This window comes from Epinephelus moara, chromosome 20 (assembly GCF_006386435.1).
Source record: "Epinephelus moara isolate mb chromosome 20, YSFRI_EMoa_1.0, whole genome shotgun sequence".
NCBI lineage: Eukaryota > Metazoa > Chordata > Actinopteri > Perciformes > Serranidae > Epinephelus > Epinephelus moara.
Window position 1 is genome coordinate 43551250 of NC_065525.1, and position 19007 is coordinate 43570256.

The 19007-nt window shown below is 43.6% G+C and overlaps 3 protein-coding genes and 1 pseudogene across 8 annotated transcripts in view; 2 read left to right on the forward strand and 2 right to left on the reverse strand.

The window, feature by feature from the left end:
* LOC126407724 (E3 ubiquitin-protein ligase TRIM21-like) overlaps nucleotides 1-19007 on the forward strand; it is a 409915-nt gene that overhangs the window by 350288 nt on the left and 40620 nt on the right. The gene's annotated exons all lie outside the window — the stretch shown is intronic.
* The window catches only part of LOC126407718 (E3 ubiquitin-protein ligase TRIM21-like), a 363104-nt pseudogene that overhangs the window by 292880 nt on the left and 51217 nt on the right, over nucleotides 1-19007 (forward strand).
* LOC126407721 (E3 ubiquitin-protein ligase TRIM21-like) overlaps nucleotides 1-19007 on the reverse strand; it is a 297595-nt gene that overhangs the window by 29595 nt on the left and 248993 nt on the right. The gene's annotated exons all lie outside the window — the stretch shown is intronic.
* Nucleotides 1242-18574, reverse strand: LOC126407704 (bromodomain-containing protein 1-like). Of its 3 annotated transcripts, XM_050072850.1 has the most exons (12): nucleotides 18278-18574; nucleotides 12427-13817; nucleotides 11702-11858; nucleotides 11491-11619; nucleotides 11224-11352; nucleotides 10308-10620; nucleotides 9311-10078; nucleotides 9049-9175; nucleotides 8517-8647; nucleotides 5860-5954; nucleotides 5375-5529; nucleotides 1242-2906 (listed from the first exon to the last, which is right to left on the reverse strand). In XM_050072850.1, the coding sequence occupies exons 2-12, from the start codon at nucleotides 13797-13799 to the stop codon at nucleotides 2717-2719; spliced, it is 3567 nt and encodes a 1188-aa protein (XP_049928807.1). In that variant the 5' UTR covers nucleotides 13800-13817; nucleotides 18278-18574; the 3' UTR covers nucleotides 1242-2716. The 3 variants fall into 3 exon arrangements, with proteins under 3 accessions (XP_049928807.1, XP_049928806.1, XP_049928805.1); XM_050072848.1 differs by lacking the exon at nucleotides 5860-5954 and having other exon boundaries at nucleotides 2740-2906; XM_050072849.1 differs by lacking the exons at nucleotides 5375-5529; nucleotides 5860-5954.

Sequence of the window (19007 nt, forward strand, 5' to 3'; positions counted from 1 at the left end):
TTATTATCCTCATGTGAAGCCAAGACCTTTTTAAATTGGGTGAACTATTTAATTTTATATATTATTGTTAATATTATTTTAACAGATTTATTTTTCCATGGAAAAGTGTTTAGTGGGTTCATCTCATTGTGGCTGAATGGCAGAATTTCTTTACGTTTGAATTTTTGTAATTGTAGTTTTACTTTTGCTTCTTTCTGTACAGTTTATTAGTGCATAATGTGTTTTGAAGTATGTCATAATTATGCTTGTGCATGTAATGTCTATAAGTAACATGTTTCATAATTATAATAAAAAGTGTCAAATTAATTTGAATTTACCAAAAAATAAATTTTAAAAAAATTAAGTAAAACCAAGATGGAATAAAATCTAACTGTGATAACGGAAAGAATAATATATATATAAAAAAAAAAGAATAAAAGAAAAATAAAATAATTATATTAAACAACAGTTTCTTTAAAGAATTTTAATAAAAAATGTAATAAAAATAAATTAAACCAGGGCAGAATAAAATTAACTGGGATAATGATAAAAAAATAAGTAAATAAAAGTTATATTCAACAAGGGTTTCTTTAAATTCTGACTAAACTTAAAAGTTTTATTAAAATTACCAAAATAGGTTTCAATAATAAAAAAATAAATAAAGTGAAACCAGACGGATTAAAATTTAACCGGAATGATAAAAATAAAGGCAAAGAAAATTGACCAAAAACTTAAATGATAAGAAATTTAGAAATTAAATCAGGATAATTAACACTGAAAAACAGAATAAGGTAACTATAGTAAGTATAGTAATTAATAAATACATATTTAAATACAATGGAAACTGGGCAAAAAGGCAATAAAAATGAAATATTAATACAAAATAAAAGATCAAACCTAGATATAAAATGTATTGAAAACCTGGGGGGACAGAGCCTTCTCCGTTGCTGCCCCACCCTCTGAACTCCCTCCCAAAACACATCCGTGACTGCACTGACCTCCCATCGTTCAAATCACTGCTAAAAACTCACCTGTTCCGTTCTGCTTTTAATGTTTAGCTACTTTTTATTCATTTATTATTTATTTGTTTTTCACTCCCACTGCTATTTCCTCCTCGTCTTCGATGTTTTTTGCTGGTAATTGTTTTTTGATGTGTTTTAAGCGTTTCTGTAAAGCGACTTTGAGAACTTTGAAAAGTGCTTCATAAATAAAATGTATTATTATTATTATTAAAACAATAATAAAAACCAGGAGACGTTAAATCAGTGATTCAATAACATATTTTAATTTTTCAGTGTTTTAGTATAAAAATCCCACCGGCCTGCTGACGGCTGGTTTCCACTCCCGTTGGCTATAACTGTGGTTTTTCCCAGAGAATCGGCTAAAGTACCAAATCTATTTACACACAACATCCACATCCAAGGGCCAAACAAAACAGGAAGTCTACCCATCGCTACCCTGCCAAAATAAAACATCAAACACTATCACCTCACCTCTCAGATTTAATGCTATCAATCCAAAAAGTAAAAAAAAACCTCACGTAACAACAAAAGAAGAGGAGGGGCCTCTACATCTGGCTCCTCGTGTGCCCGTAGTATTTTTCTTACAATACTCTCTCTATAAAGTAATGCATATACATTTTCTGCTTTACAATAAATTAGTACAGGCACATTCTCTTCTCTCCTACAGCCGACTGTAGTTCAGTTCAGGTGGAAAAGATGATTTTGTGACGTTTGACAGAAGACTTTGAACTCATCACAGCACACAAACAAAAAGGCTGAAAACCTGAAAAACAAACTGTAAAAAAAACAAAACACATTAGTGGGAAACGTGTGGGCAGCAGATTTTTTTGGTTTCGGTGTGAATGATGCACTTCAGGCATTTTAAACTTTGAGAGCATCTATATAGATTTTATATAAATATGTACAAACAAAAAAAAAGTAGTCCAGTAAAAACATTCAGGTAAAAAAAAAAAAAAGATGCAAACACACACAAAAAGTTAATGCCAAAGACCAGAGAACTTGAAGCTTGAGAACTCAATAACTTACAAAAACCGTAAAAAAAAAGGAGCTGAAATCAAAATGTTCATTACAGTATGCATGTTTGTTTTTTTCTCTGTGTAGAGATAGCACCAGCAGAAACACCGACACCGTCAGTGGATCGTCACCTCCGACTGTATAAATATCTGAACACCAAATGTACCAAAACAAACTGAGGGAGTGAATAAATTAGTGTCAGGCCTTGTACAGGATATTTACAGGAGCTGCTGCAGTCACACACACACACACTGATGGACATTTTCATGGCAGTGAGATTGTTGCAGCAGTCTTGCAGCACATTTAAGGAGGTCAGAGGTCAAATCTGACACATTCAACAGGTTTAGACCCGTGATTTTTCAGTCCTCACAGCCCAGGTTTGACTTGTTTTTCTCGTTCAACTTTTTGCACCCGCTAACCGAGTCGTCTTCGTTGCATAGCTCTTTGACAAAACTAGATGGCCGTCACAAGCTACAGTATTCGGACGGGGTGGGGGCGGGGGCAGATGTGCGGGGAGACGATTCGGTTCCAGTTTGCAGGAATTGGTAAACATGACAATGAGCATGTGTGTTTGTTGTGCGTATGAGGCAGAAACTGTGCGTCTCTGCTGTGATGATGGTGTTCAAAACAAAAAGCTGAAAGAGGAGAGATGGATGATGGCAGAGGTGGTGGGAGGAAGAGGAGAAGAAGGAGGAGGAGGTTCAGTCCGTGGCGGCGAGGCCGGCGCTCGGCTCCAGCTTGCCGCTCACACGGTTCAGGTGGTTCATGGCTCGGTCGAAGGCGAGCTGCACAGCTTTTCGGATGCAGGAGGAGCGAGCCTCCGTCAGCTTGATTTTGTCGAGCGTCTGGTTGATCCCGAAGGGAGCCATCTTGGATCTAGGAAGCCATTGCCTGAGGAGAGAGGAGACGAGAGGTTAGGGTGGAACCAGATGGAGAGAAAACTGCTTCTTGATGACATCAATGACCTCACAGTTTATGTTCCTGACGAATACGACGTTGATGTTACCTGCTCCTCATTTTGCTACATTTTTAACTGACCTACAGTACGGATTAGCATCTTTTACTACAACGTTTTTTGCCGTTGAATCTCTACAATTTGTCTTTTTTTTTTTTAATCCTTTCAGCTGTTTTTTAATGATCCTCCTACATTTTGTGAAGCATCTTTTCATATGAAATGTGCTACATGAAGTGTTTTTATCATTAGTTAAGATGGAACATATATTTTCGGGGCGCTGGTGGCTTAGTGGTAGAGCAGGCGCCCCATGTACAAGGCTGTTGCCACAGCGGCCCGGGTTCGACTCCAGCCTGTGGCCCTTTGCTGCATGTCATCCCCTCTCTCTCCCCCCTTCATGCTTGTCTGTCCTATACATTAAAGGCTCAAAAGCCCCAAAAATATCTTAAAAAAAAAAAAGAAAAAAAAAAGATGGAACATATATTTAAAAGGTCACGTAATAAATATAATGTAAATTTATCATTTATTACCACGTTTATGATAACGGTACATTTGTCGTTCCCGGTCCTGTGATTGACCGTTTCAGTGCATTAAACCGTGACTGAAGAGCCAGAAATATCTCTTTCTAAATAAAAGACAAAACTGAGGATTATCTTTGTTGGTTTTAAAGAAAAAGACAAAATTATTCCACACAGTCGATCAGGTGTTTGGTAAAATTCTGACCTGAGACGAACGCCCAGTTGTACTGAATTAATCACTGTGTTGGCCTTTATCATCTGAGGGTGCTTTCACACCTGCTCTGTTTGGTTCAGTTCAATCAAACTCAAGTTCATTTGCCCCCTCAGTGCGGTTCGTTTGGGCAGGTGAGAACACAGCAATCACACTCAGGTGTGAACACACCAAAACAACCAGACTGAGACCTGGTCTCTCAGTCCGGTTCCAAAGGAACTCTGGTGCGGTTGGTTTGTGGTGAGAAGGTGTTCGACCTGGATGTGAAGCAACTGCAGTCACATGACACATTGTTTGGGTTAAACATGAGCATGTTACAGTCCTGGAGGATTATTAATGTGCACCTCCTCCTGTACTGCCTTAATATGCACATTCAGCACATCCAATGCATCAAAACATTGTTTTCTAGTTGGAGCCGCGCCTCGTTTTCAAACTGTATGGTTTGACTAAAATGAACAATGACAGCAATATAGTCCACGATGAGCAGCGCTAAAATCAACCTGCGTAGTTGTCCCTCCATTGTGACATTAGAAAGTGTCACATTTATCTTGCAAGTGTACTCTTCTTCAACGTTTGCTTTACTTCCTGGATTTTTCCCACATGGAAATTCTGACCAATCAAGAGCAGCTTTCTCACACAAGGCATTTGATCTGGTCCTCTTGTAAATGCTGCCGTGAGAACACGAACCAACTCTAGGCAATTATACAACTTTGGAACAACATGAGTCCCTGATTCAGACTAAAGGAGACCACTCTAGGGCTGACAGCACCATAAAACAAAGTTAAAGTCAGAGATGTAAAAGCAGGATTCATACATTCATCCCCAGCTGTTGTCTTTGTTAAATAAAATGTGTCCAAAATGCAGCTGCCAGGCTTTTAACGACGTCAGTTTCGGTAATTTTGGTCTAAATAGCCTGACGCCTATTAACCACTTACTAACCACTTTATTTTTATTTAAAAAAAACAAAAAAACAAAATCAAACAAAAAACAACAACAGATGACACGAAATTCAAGAGGTCTTTCCTTTTAGTCCGGTGCTCGACTGACTCTGAGCTTTTGTGCTGCATTTCAAAGCACTGTCCATTTAGAGGTGGTGATTTTAATGTTTTGTGATATAAATGTTTTGCCTTTTATTTTATTTTCTGTTGGCTTTGCTGACACACTACCTCGGTGAGGTGGGCGCCAACAAGCAGCGCTGCTTGTTCACAATTACAGCTGGTAATGCCTTGCTGCGGAATCACAGTGGCCACCCTCTGGTCTCCCCCCAGATCGCCCCACTAAGTACATGGCTTTATTTTGAACCACAAAACCCCCTTTAGCATTGTTAACTACGATTTCACCACTAGCCTAGCTGGCACAGCTAACAGTGCTAACATAGTTAACAATGCTAAAGGGGTTTGCAGCTCAAAATGAAGCCACTTAATCATTGGGGCGACCTGGGGAGAGACAAGGGGGTGGGCACAATGTTTCCACAGCAACACCGTTGGGTTAGGATGGCGTTATTAGCAGTACCTGCCGAATGAATGCCGCCGCCAGCTAGCTCCCATCAGACCCAGGTGGTGCGCAGTCCAGAAAATTGAATAGTTGCAATATTAATCTATTGACAAACATGCCTTACTGGTCAAAAATATTCTTGAAGATTAACCGATAAACGGTTAACAGTCGGTGAGTTGCTCACCAGCTGCGCTTGCTGTCGAAGAAGTGGACGAGGAAGAGTTTCTCTGCGGACCTGAACTGCATCCGCTCTCCGGCTCTGAGAACGTCCGGCGGCGGCTGGGGAAGCTCCACCCCGTTGTGCTGACACCCCGTCTTCCGCGCTTTGGGGTCCATGATCTGTGATGGCCGGGGAAAAGAAAAGGAAAAAAAAAAAAAAAAACAGAGCGAGATGGAGACTGAGTGAAGCTGCCTCCTCACAGTAACAGTGTGGAGTAATTCCTGGCAGCCGCACAGAAGAAGCCCGCAGTCAGAGACACAAGCATGCAAGGCTGAGTCGAGCCGGAAACGCTCTGAGCGAAGCGGCCGACTCCACACACACCAAGCAGTCCATGATCGGCCAGCCGGAAGCTCCCGCATGGCCGTGAGCACAAATCACGAGCTACAGCACGCACGATGGCAGAGGGGCAGATGGGTAATGAGACACAGAGGGGACCAACACGCACTCACCAGGGCGGGGTAGGAGGGATATCCACTACATTTAGCCCAAACTAGTTTAAGAGGCTCCAGAACAAATGGAGAAGCGGCGGAGGGCTTCCACACCTCTACAGGAACAACGATAAGCAAGTTATGAAGTATTCAATGCAACAGACACAGAGCACAAGCAGTCTGAACACACAACCAAGGACAGACAGACACACACACACACACACACACACACACACACTCTCAAACACTCACACACGTTTTTTAAAGATCACCTTTAAAAAAACAGTTGAAGAGATTCCTGATGAGTCATAAATAGATTTAAGGCTATTCAGACTGATACAGGGTTTACAGAGTTGTTTATGCTGAGAACAAAACGTAAAAGTGAAAATGTCCTGACTGATCCTCAGAGAATATTTTTATTGATTTTTCTTCCAGATTCTTGCAGATTATTTTTTTGCATTTTCGGTTGTTATTTGAGAGATGACAGAGGAGAGGCAGACTCAGCAGACAGAGAGGTATGACATGCACCAACGCTCCTCAGGCTGGAACTGAACCCTCAACATCACGGTTATGTTGCATGTGCTGTAACCACTCGGCTACTGGCACACTACTAAGAGTGTAATGTAATGGACTGTATTTATTAACATAAAGCAGGCTGGTTAACATCACTCTGCTGGTGTTGCAGAGCGGCTCCACTTAAAGAGTAACTAAACTCCAAACCACTTTTTTCAGTTTCAGTTTTGGATATTCAGTATGGGGATGCATGATACTGGGCTTTATGCTGATATCAGGTATGCCGATATAGAACATCTCATTTGGCTGATACCTGATACCGATATCATCAAGTCTCTTCTAAGGTGAAATTAACATCATATTATTCATGCATACTCTTATCATGATGGCCCACCAGCAGATGGAGACATGAAATACAACTTTTCATGTCTGTAATATTCCGTCATTGTGTAAAGTAAGAAAAAGAAAATTCAGTTCATTTTAAAGCTGATATCGGCCGATAAGGATGACGTGCTGATGTTATCATGGATCCCTGTTTTACTTCTTGATTAGAGCGCAAAGTATTTGAATTCTACATACTGCATTATAAATATGCAACTGCCTTCTACTGGTTGAAACCTGGCTACTGCAATCTTATTTTTCAGCCACTGAGGAGTGGCCCGGCATTTCATACCCCCTCCCAGCCCTGTCCCAGGCCCCCAGAAAGTGCGGCAGGCCTTGAAGCCAGTTTTCCTAGTGAAACAGTGAAATAACAACTCCTGAGTATGTCATGTGATGTCCTGCGGCCCAAAAATACTTTTATCCATTCACTTACATCGGGACAGAAACGTCTGTCCCACAAAACAATTCATTCCATGAAGAGCCGCATGATTAAATAATTTAAAAGTTTAGATTTGGGTTTAGTTACTCTTTAATGACAGTGCGAATCTTTCAGTGCTTATGTGCAAATTAGAGTGTGTGAAAAGATTAGACAGAGAGAGATTCAGTAAAACTCCCTCTCTTAATATATCTCAGTATAGCTCAGTGTCCAAAACGTTCAACTAGCAGCTTCTCATTTGTCGCTTTCACTTGTTTAAAATGATCGGCGACAGCAGATCGTCAGCTGTCGCTAATTAGTTAATTCAGTGAGTAACCAAACTGAACCGAGTGTTTATGTAGTTGCAACAAATCCAACAGAGTGAGCCGTCGTCTCTCTTGTGGATCACGTCATGTTCATGTTGTCTATCTGTTTGTTATTTGTTTTACATATTATGACTTATGTGTCCCTGTTTTTGTGTTTTTTAATGGCCTGAGGTCTTTTTAACATCATGCCGGAGGACTACAGTTGAAAATTAGCCTTTGGCTAACACCGGCACATTTACAGCAATGTTCATTAATGTGCACTGTTCTCTAAATAAATAAATAAATAAATGTCAGGATTTGTTAAACTTTCATTCATGTATCAATAATTTAAGCTTCTAAATGTAACAGTGGATCTTCAGTGTTTGGTTTCAGGAGCTCCTGAGGACTAAAGCGTGTCAGATTCAGCAGGTTATTTCAATCGTCGTGAGTTCTGATGCCATGTATTTTGTATTTTAAGGTTCCAGCAGATGAAGCTGTTTAAAGAGACCAGCTGTGCACTAGTCAAATTTTAGTATGAATATGGTTTTAAGTTAAACTGCCACTTCATCTGAAAGACAAATGGTCTGGATAGTGTTTGTTGAGAGGCCGTGACATGAGTCTATAATTCACTGAACACACACAGAAAATAACGGACTTCACTTCCACCTTGTCCATCACAGGTTTCCTGTTTCTGGACTCTTTGTTCATTTATCACTTCCTTCACGGCTGACACCTGCAGCTTTGAGTCTCTGCTGACTTCATCGAGGAGCTCGGAGGCCCCTGGACCTCAGATTGAGAAGCAGTGAGGTGGGAGGAGCTGCTGATTTAAGATTTTATTTTTTACTTCACTGCTCTTTGGGTGACACAGGTGGAACAGCAGTATGGGAAGGAAGGAATAAATAAAAACAATGTATGCTTGCTCATAAACAGTATTAGTATAATAACATAGTTTTTATTAAGTTTAGTAAATCAGGAGACAGAGAGAAGAGCTGACCAATCAAAGCGTGCCATGCCGTTTCATGCACATTCATCAGATCTGAGCAGACGGACGTCGCTTTGCTCACCTGAAGAGATCTTGGCAGCTTTGGTGAACTCTCCGTTCTCAATGCAGGTCATCAGAGTGCTTTTGTCGTCCACGGTGCTCCGTCGAGCCGCCGGCAGCCGTCCTTTACCGCTTTTCGACACAATGACTGTGCTGAAAGAGACGAGAGGAAAGGCGGGGCGTCTTTAACCACACTGGCTGCAGAGGAATTTCAAAATCAAAGTGGAAGGCTCTGCGTTGTGTTGCTGCCATCGTTACAAACAAATCAATCAAATAAAAAAATCAGGGTCCAAATCACAGGTAAAGACCTTCCAGTCTAGAGCAACATATTCATGAGGAATTATTTTTTCCTCCAACTTCTTTACACAGTTTTCTCCATCATGTCACTGTGAACCCAGATCAGACATCAGCTATTAACTGGGTCAGTGGTACGTAACCACTGCTGACAGATATGATAAACTAAAAACTATTCAAATAAATTCAAAGTCTGGAATGAACTGAACTTTGTATTATCAGTCGACAGCATGACTCTGGGTGTTTCCTCCTGAACTCACCTCGTGCTGCAGAGGACGCTTCCACTGGAGGAGATGCTCGACTCAGAGGCACAGCGGCGGCGAGGCTCCAGCAGGCGGGGAGAAGGTGAGATTTCTTCCTCCTCCACCACAAAACCGTTCGCTATTCCTGAAGAACACCACAGGAAACATGTCACAGCGTAGTGTAGGGTTACAGTACTTAACCTTAACCACCATAAAGTACTTAAACATCAAAGTTTATGGGTTTTTTTCTGCTGTGATTTTGAAACATGACAGACAGTACCTGTACCGAGGCGTTTTATCGGCGACTCCTCATCATCATCCTCGCCGTCAGCGCTGCTGCTGCGTCTTCTCTTCTTCGGCAGGAGCAGTGTCTCCAGTCGAGGAATCACCACTGACAGGAAGGTTTTGGTGCCAAGGGGTGGCAGGGTCACAGCCGGTGCCTCTTGGGTCTTGGTCTTGAGTGGTTTCTGCGGGCTGGTGCTCTTGGACTTGCGGAAGAGGACGCTATTCCGTCGGTTGCAGGTGCCAGAGGCTTCTGTGTGGAGGTCGCCATTGGGGAGCAGGGGGTCTGGGAGGTGCCCGTTGGGTGCGTCTGTGGGCGCTGAGGTAGATGTGTCAGTGTCGCCATCGAGCTCCATGGGAGTATGGTCCGTGCTGGATTTGACGGCTTTCAGAGGGGGCGGCTCTGAGTCACCGTGCGAGGTTTCGAGCTGCGTCAGTGAGGTTAACAGCTCTAACGTTGGTGGGGGTAAAGGCTTCTCCTCCTGTGGTGTGCAGGGCTCTGCTGGGGGTTCAGGTAGTGCTCTCTCCTCTGACTCTGCAGGGGTCGGGCTGGGCTCAGTCGCCACAGGCGGCTGCGTTTGGAGGGACTTCTTCAGGCTAATCTCGCTCCGAACCTCCATGATGGTCTTCTTGAGCAGTTTGAGCCTCTTGCTGCGGGACGGGCTGTGCTTCATGGCCGTGCTCAGGTCCAGCTTCTCCAGCAGCTCCTTCAGCTGATCCTCCGGTGGGGTCAGCCGGCGATAGGTGGGGGTCAGCAGCCGGTCCACTGAGAGACAGATGATCACATGACATCATCAGTATTATCTCCATAACATCACTCCAGCACTTTTACAGATGATCTAATTAGGTTAAAAAGAGGAATACAAATACGGTGGAGGGACGACAACAAGCCTCAGGTTGGGGACGTAAAATAACTCGACCATCCAAATATCCAAACACAGAGATTCAGTTGACAATGTGCGACACAAACATTGATAGACTTTCTGTCGACTTACCTTCCTCCCAGGTGAAGGGCGGCGGCGGCTCCAGTTTCGGGGCTTCGGGCAGATGAATCCCACCGGGGAAGTCAAAGCCAATTCTCTCAGCCTCCCTTCGGGCCCTGCGGAGGATGGCTCCTCCGTGGTCCTGCATCCGCTGACCTGCCCTGTAGAAAAACGTGTCCTTGGCGTTGTACTTCATGCAGTTGAAGATGATGAGGTTGAAGTCTGCCTCGAACTCCTCCAGGCTCCTGTAGTCATGAGCGTCGATGCGTTTCCTCATGGTGGAGAAGTCCATGGGGTTCTTGATGTGGTCCAGGTAGTCTGGAACCTGCAGGAGACAGAGAGAACACGTTTGAGGCCTCAGGTTTTCTGATTCACTTTATTTAGGGCTGCAACTAACGATTATTTACACTGTCGATTAATAAATTAGTTGTTTAGTTGAGAAAATGCCAGAAAATGGTGAAAAGTGTCGATCAATGTTTCCCAGAGCCCTAGATGACGTCTTCAAATGTTGTGTCTTGGAAATCGGATTATTTTTTAACCAATAATCAAACTGTCAATTAATTTCATAGTTGACGACTAATTAACTGCTCTACTCTACTTTCATTACAGCTAGCACTGTCAGCACTTCATTTGGCTGTTTCAAAATAAAGGTCGACCCCTGCCTTCACATTAAAACACATGCAGGAAGTGATGTGTCCAGGCAACAGTTCTGACAGTCAAATTAAATGTTAACATTTGTTCCATATTTAAAACGTTTCCTAAACATTTTGGCCGATTAAGTAATTTTCTGGTATTCAAACGTAGATTTAGTTCGTAGTTAGTAGTTAGTACTGGAACAAGTCGACCGTTATGGGACCACAGCAGCTTCACTGAGTTATTGATGGACAGTGAAGCAGATTGTTCAACAGAGTGAAATATTGTTGCTAACCTCTTTGACGCAGACGGGCTGAGCGAAGATACTGTACTGGTCCTTCTCCTGCAGCTGACTGAGCACGGCTCTCAGCAGGATGTTGAAGGGGGTCAGCTGGACCTCCAGCACCGACTGCTGCAGCTTCATCTGACGGGAGAACACACAGTCAGACAACTCTGTGCTGACACTAACCCAAAGTTTCAATACATGTAAACAGCATCAGATATAACAGACAGGTTGGTGTGTGCTGTTTTGCAGTAAGTGTTTATGGTGTGACTCTCCTACCTCCTCTCTCTTCAGCTTCTCCCTCTTCCTGATGAGCTCCAGGAGCAGGCGAGCTCGCTCCAGGTCGTGGCGGAGGCGGTGCCACTCCTTCAGCTGCTCCTTCAGCGCCTGGTTCGTCTCCATGCGGTCCTGCAAAAATCACAAACTTCAATTCAGCGCCAAGAATGAAATTAAAAGATAACACTCTGCTCTGAGCGTCAGCAGCTCTGACCTTTTGCTTGACTTTGGGCGGCTGAGGGTTGGCCTGCAGCCGGCGGATCAGCGGCACGTTATTCCTCGACTGCCTCTTCTGCACCCAGTAGCTCAGCACCCGCTCAACGAACGCACGCTTCCTCTGAACTGCCACCTGGTTCAGGATGGTGTCAAAGCTGATGCACAGAGAAACCAAAGGAGGTATTAATCAAAAAATAATCATCATTTCTTTCAAACCTGAGCAGAAACACAACCTTCTATCTAACAAGCTTTGTGTTTTTTTTCTGTGTCTTTGTGTCTGTAACAGGTAGTAATCGGTTAAATCTCTGATCATCTGACTGCTTGTGTTTCCTGATCCGTCAGACCGTGTTACAGACGTTAACTTGGTGAGTACGATGTCATTACGACTGATGGAACACAAATGAGACCCAAGCTCTAATAAACCAGAATTAACCTTAACTGCAACTTATTAATGTAAAGTAATTCAACTGTCAAGGTTCTCTTACCTAGACTCTACTTCATGAACATACCATACATAAATTCATTTAAAAAAAATAATTTAAAAAATGTGGATCTGGAGTTGGGTTTAAATGATTACGGAGGGGACCTGTGAAGACCACCAACAATCAGAAAGTTTATTCAGCTGAAGTTAAACTGAGAGAGAAAAACAGACTTGAGTCAACTGAGTATCGGCTAATAATTAATGTGAGTGATGCATTCTGGGAGTCCTGTTTGCCTGCCTACCTTGAAGCGGTGATACTGGGTCCAGAGTTGGTGGGGGTCTCAGGCTCTGGTTCTGGTTCGGGCTCACCTCTCTTACTCTTCTTCTTGTGCCAGCCCTTGGCCCTGGACTTCCCCCTCTTTTCGGCCCTCTTGTGGCAGGCTCCGTTTTTCGGATGCGGCTCCTCGTAGATGTTGAGCGGCCGGCGGTCGCAGCCTTCAGGCGTGTGGCTGCAGCAGAAGGCGGTCTTTTTCACAGAGAAGGTGGTGGCGCCGGACGCCGTCACCTCTTTGACGGGCTCCATCTTCATGTAGAGGCCGGCCTTCTGGGCGCAGCTGACGTGGAAGGCGGTGTAACAGTTGATCTTGTCACACTGGATGCACGCTCCTGCGCCCTTCTCTTTACACAGATAGCAGGTGAGCTTCCAGCGGGCAGGTGGGATATTGCGGACGCCGTCAATGGGCTCGATGAAAACCGTGTCAGAGAAGCCGACCTCAGGCACCCACAGAGCACATGCTACATGCCCCCAGCGGTCGTCGTCAGTCTTCTTCAGGGCTCCGCCTCTGTTGGGGCAGAAGACACACTGAGCGGGACGCGACGGACACTGCAGGCAGTGGCGGCATAGCCATTGGCCCTCAGGGATGTATGGCACGCCGTAGCACTCCTGATGCACGGCGATGTTGCAAGAGTCGCAGAAGAGGATGACATTACTGTCGGCTCCGTCTCCATCCATGCAGATGCAACAGACGGCGTCCTCGTCCACCAATGACTGCAGGTCGCTCTGACCCTGCGTGGCTGAGTACGACTCCTTCTCAAAGCGGTCCATGAGGAACTCAAACAGGTTGTGCGACACCTGGCTGACGCCCTCGCTCTTCCTCTTCTCATTGATGAGCTCCAGCCAGGCGTAGTCCTCCTCATCCATGTCGTACTCCACCTCCTCGTCCAGCTCCTCTGCCGTCCTCTCTGTGTATTTGTAATACGCCACCGGCCTCTTCGGCACCACCGGCAAGTTGTATTCAACCGTTCTAACCTTTGGCTCCAACAGGCCGCCGGTACTGCCGTGTGTGCCGCTGCTGCCGTGTGAGGCCATGAGCGCCGCATTCTTCTTCTGCTGGTTGTTTTTGAGGCGCACAGAGCGCACCAGGACCTGCTGGGGCTTCTCATTGTTCTCCTTGTTGCTGTTGCACTCCATAATCTCCTGCGCCGTGGGGTCGTCATCAGTGATGACATCCAGCTTGTCGTAGATGCTGAGCCGGTGCACGCGGCCGTCCACCTCCAGCTCCACTATCCGCTGAGCCTGTGCGTACGTCAGCGTCTCCCGGTTGGGCGAAGGCTTGATGGGAGACGAATCCCTTTTCAGCGCCGCAGGTCGGTGATGTCGACTTTTCTTCTTCATCTTGAAGCTGTACAGACCCTGAAAACCAGACAAATCAAACAACGTTGTTAATGACTCATTTATGTGACACTGAAGCAGCAACAAATACAATTTTTCATGTCATTAACTCTGTGAATCAACAACCAGCACATAGAGCACTGTGTGTGCAGTAATGATTAACAGCCTTAACCCTCAATGAGGCACCGCAGGAACAATGATGGGCAGTTAATGTGTTTACACAAGTATGTCATCACCTCCTCCAGGGTTCAATCACAGACCACCAGAAACATGAAAATACCCAACTTTCTATCTGTGCGTGAAACATTTTAGTTCCAGTATTTAATATGTTCTACAGGTCTATCCAACTATACCTTTATTTTTAATGCAATAATATCGTCTCACATGGTACAACTAAGTCTCATACCTGACTCTGATTATAGAAATAACCTGACTGCACTGAGGCTGGGTAGTGTTTGAAAATGTTTGATATTTGTGCCACTGTGATACCAGATTTTCAGAACTGATGCTGAAACTATTTTCAATACTTTCGTTTGTGGGTTGTAAACATGTTTATTGTTAAGCTTGGCTAAATATCATATGGTGTGAAGTTAAGAGTTTCCTTATTTAAATCACAAACTCCTGGTTTTAAGACTCAAGGTGGGACCAAGCTCTCGATACTTGATATTTTTCAAAACTAAACGCGAAAGACAAATTTCAGTCAGTATTCAAAAAGGTTTTGAGGTTCCATACCCACCGCTAAACAACAAACAAAACCATTAAAAATATATAATCAATATATTCCACTATAATGCAAGTTAAGCCAGTTCGCCAACAGCACCTCTATATAGGTCATTCCATACCCGACCATGTAGGTCATGGTCAGTCATGGTATTAAACATCAATAACGTTTCAGTGTTGCCTCATCAAAATCAAAATCCTCAAATTTCAGAAGTTTGAAATATCCAATGTTTGGCTTTTTTTGCTTAAAATTTGACTTGTTTCAATTATCATTATAGCTGCCAATTATTTTTTTGTCAACAGACTTTTTAATGAATCTGTTGATTGTTTCAGCTCTACAAACAGAAGTGGCTTTATGTAGAGCAAAAACAATAAGCAGATTAATTGTGACGACGTCTGAGCTGGTATGACTCTTGCATTTAAGGTTTCACTTATCCTGAGGTAGGATGGCAGTGTTAAGAACTTGCCTAAGGGTCCACACTGGATATGTGTTGCCCCACCCTGACTGGGACTCAAACCCTGATCTTTCATGCCGAAATCATTAGTCTTAACTACTGTGCTTGTTTTCCGGCTCTTGCCTGCTGTCGTTTATGTTTTGCTCATCTTTGGTTAGCTGTATTTCTGTATCTGTATCCTCTCGTACATGTGTTATCTGTACTGTGTGTGAGTACACTGACAGCTAATGAAAACCATAGGGCATTCTGCATAATGGGAACTGTAACGTTTGGTATTTAGGGTATATTTTGAAGCTGATGCTTACATGCTTTTGCAGGACTATTACTTGAATGACTGTTTAGCACGGTGGTAATGCTACTTTTAATTGTAGGGGAACTACGCCCATTTTCAAAATGTATACATTATTACTGTGGTCAAAGACACACCAAAAATATGAGGAAACATGATTAACTCTCCCCCAAATCAATTGGGTGTTAAAAAGAAAACACATATACTGTGGGTCCACCAAATCAGTCGCCCATTCATTGTCTACGGAGCAGCTCCAGACTTTAAACCCTGTGATATCACAAGTTTGAGACTTTCTTCTCTGGTTTCTGGCTTTGAGAGAGGACAGATCATGTTCACAAATATTCAGGGATCTTTACAAGACCATGAAAAGAAATTGTTGGAATTCTTAAATTAGCTGGTGTTCTGCCTTTAAGTTAAAGATCTGAGTATATCTCAAAGCACTGACTGTATCCTCCTGTAATGTTACAGTTTTTTCTCTGAACTGTGTACAACAATATTGAGAGTAGGGTGAATCTAACATTTGTGTCTGTTACCAATTAATCTGATTATTTTCTCAATTGACTGGTCAATGAAAAATTAGAAAGCAGCTTTTTCAAAGGCCTGTTAAACAGTCCTGGTACCTGACATGACTTTAAATGTTTTGACTTGTCTAACCAACATTTTAGACCCCAAAATATTAAATTTACTGTAATATAATATAAGGAAAGTAGCAAATCCTGACATTTAAGAACCTGGAAGTATCACATTTTTGGCAGTTTTGCCTGAAAATAACTTACATGATTATTTGATTATCAAAATAGCTGCCAATTAATTTTCTATAGAACGAATAATGAGTTAGCTCATTGACTGATTGTTGCAGCTCTAGTTGAGAGCAACTGTAAACAAGATGTGTGCACGTCGAGAGGAGAAACAAGCTGCAGAGAATCATGAACAAGGCCTCCAAAATCATAAGGAAGCTAATTAAGAAAAGCATGTTGCTCAATTCTGATAGTTCATTTTAAAGCCAATATCAGGCAATACCAATGACATGCCGATATTATCCTGCATCCCTAAAGCAGAATGTATACTTCTATGTTGAATCTACGCCATAGGTATGGCGTAAGCTCTGCGTCGATGTAGAGCCTTCTCCATAACTCACGCTGTAGCCTAACGTGCACCTCCCCGGAAATGTAACTACACGTCGTGGTGACGCAGACCTCCTGTCTATTTTTGTAAATGAAACCATTTCCCTCAGTGGAAACAAAGCTTTAATTTACTTTAATTTCACAGATAAGAAACAATTAATTGTGTAGATAATAAAGTCTCCACAAAATAGCATTTTAAGTCTTGTGTGTGATTTATCCTGGCTTCATATGAGCAGAGGAAATCTCTGCTCGTTGCTAGGCTAATATATACAATGTAAAACGGTATAGGCTTGTGCTAATAACGTTAGCATGTTGTATTTGTTTGGAAAATGTGTTTAGTAGAAGACAGTTGTTTTTGTCAGCGAACCTTGTGGGTTGTGATAGAGTCGAATTTTGTAACGTTACCTTTGTTAAATGTTGCTGTTGTCCCTGGCTTCATGTGAGGAGAGGAAATGTTTGCTAACCGCTAGGCTAATTTATACAATGTAAAATGCCATAGGCTTGTGCTAATAACATTAGCATGTTGATCTTGTGGGGAAAATGTGTCCAGATAAAGACAAGTGTTTGTCTGTGAATGCTGCGAGTTATAGTGAAGCTGATTTGTGTTCTTGTGTTTGAAATTGTCTCTATTAAGCCATGTTTAATGTGTGTTTTGAATCACCATACCTTGCAGCACTTTACAGAAACCCTGCTGATGACTAGTGTTTTGGAGGTGTGACTGCAGAGTGACACAGGCTAGGGCGGAGGGTCTGCTGCACAAGTATAAATCCTGCTTAATAGTGATGTTAAGGTAACATATAAAGCTAGGATCTACACATAGGACAGTGACACAGGGTGATGCTCCTGATACTTTGCTGCAGCTCTTTGCACAGTAGGTCCATTTCATTTCATGGACACTTATATATTGTGTGTACTGACTTGTATGTTGTGAGTTTTATTTTTCATTAATGTGTACTGCCAAAACTTCTTCTAAGGTTTTGTAATTCCACTTTTATGGCTTTATGTTGTCTTGTGTGTGTGTTTTCTTATGGGATGTGGTGAATGCACAGTTTTATGTGTCTTTATGTGTGTTATGGTGAAAACAAAGGAAATGTTTCACATCGTCAACAAACAAGTGTTCGTATTCCTTAGTTGTTTCAAACCCTGCTTTGTTGTGCCGCCAACACGACAACAAAATGCGACTCCAGCTGTAACCTGCAGTTCAGCTCGCAGCTTTAAGTGAAGCTCCGGTGTCTGTTTGTGCAGCTTTCATTCATGAGATCCTGTTTTCAGTTAGCTACTGAAAGGAGTTCTAGTAAAGGGGGCGGAAACAGACCGACTGAGAAAACGTTCACTGGATGAATGAAACAATGTACGGTGAGCAGCACACCTCCACACCGACCACAGCCAGCCTACGGTGGGCTCAGCTGGCCTGACTGAAGCCGCTGAGAGCTGCTTGTTGTTGGGTATCGCTGGCCGACAGCAGCTGCAGCTTGCTCGGGTTCTCTCTGTTGAACGGTGTCTGCTAGCCACCAGCTACCGTTAGCTTCACTTAACCGAACCACAACGTCGGTTTGTGTTATTAATCGACCAAGCTTTGACGTGATTTACCAAACACGGGTCTGATACAACAAAAGACGACCCGGCGGTGTGTTCCCATCACACGGCGGACTCTCCGGTGGCCGGTTAAACACATTAGGACACTCCGTCCACAAACCGGGCTAACGTTAGCTTGCTAGCATTACACCTAACTGACGGGGGGAGGAAATATGGCGACCAACACAACAAGAAACTGCCTCGATTGGAAAAGGTGACTTTTCCTCAGGGCAGCGTCGCCTGGTTTTGGATTTCAACCGGCCCAAACTGAAGGGGCCTGATATTAAATAGGCGAGGACAGAGTGGGGTTGAACTTACCTCGGTATTTTCACGAATTCAGCTTGTAAAAACGGCAGCAATGGCGGCGCGGCCTGCGGAGCGAAGCGGTAGTTAAATCCACATTCAGTCCGCTCATCCAACGGCGGCCGCGGCTCGCGCTGAACCGAGTCAAACCTGGTAGTGACCGACAGGTATCCAGGGCGACGGAGCCGGTTTCTGAGTGTTATTACGTTGATCAGGGTAATTACTGATCAATAAGGACTGTTTATTAGCAGTTAGAAGCGGCAGAGCTCAGCGGCTGCCCGAGCTTCTCTTCCCCCAACAACAATGCGGTTGTGTGAGTCCTTGCGTCATGACGTCACCGCGTACAAACGGGTGGGGGGTGCATTGACAGAGGAGGAAGTTCTCAGAGCCTGAAGCACACTGCCCAAAACATGACGGGGACACTTAATAATCACAGTCTAACACCAAGTCAGTTAAACTTCAGGGATATCAATGTGTCCATGTAGGAAGCACAAGTGATTGTGAATCAGTTTCAGCTGCTTTGGTGCAAATCAAAGCGACAACAGGTGCAATGGAGAGGCAAAAGCAAGACAAGCCCCAAAAAGGGAATGGCTTTACATGTGGTGTCCACAGACAGTTGCTCTCTCCTTATCCTTCCTCACTGATTCTTCTCTAGTTTGGTCTTCTGCTAGTGTCCTTGTCACTACTGGTAGCATGAGGCCGTACCTGCAGCCCAATCAGGTTGCACAGGTAGTCCAGCTGCTCC

Excerpts from the sequence above, each read along its gene's own strand:
- LOC126407704 (XM_050072850.1), bottom strand. The coding sequence starts at position 13,799 with ATGAAGAAGAAAAGTCGACATCACCGACCTGCGGCGCTGAAAAGGGAT. Across the intron at positions 11,353-11,490 it reads AGAAGCTGAAGAGAGAGGAG|ATGAAGCTGCAGCAGTCGGT; the intron begins GTAGGAGAGTCA and ends TTCTCCCGTCAG. Across the intron at positions 10,621-11,223 it reads AGCCCGTCTGCGTCAAAGAG|GTTCCAGACTACCTGGACCA; the intron begins GTTAGCAACAAT and ends TGTCTCCTGCAG.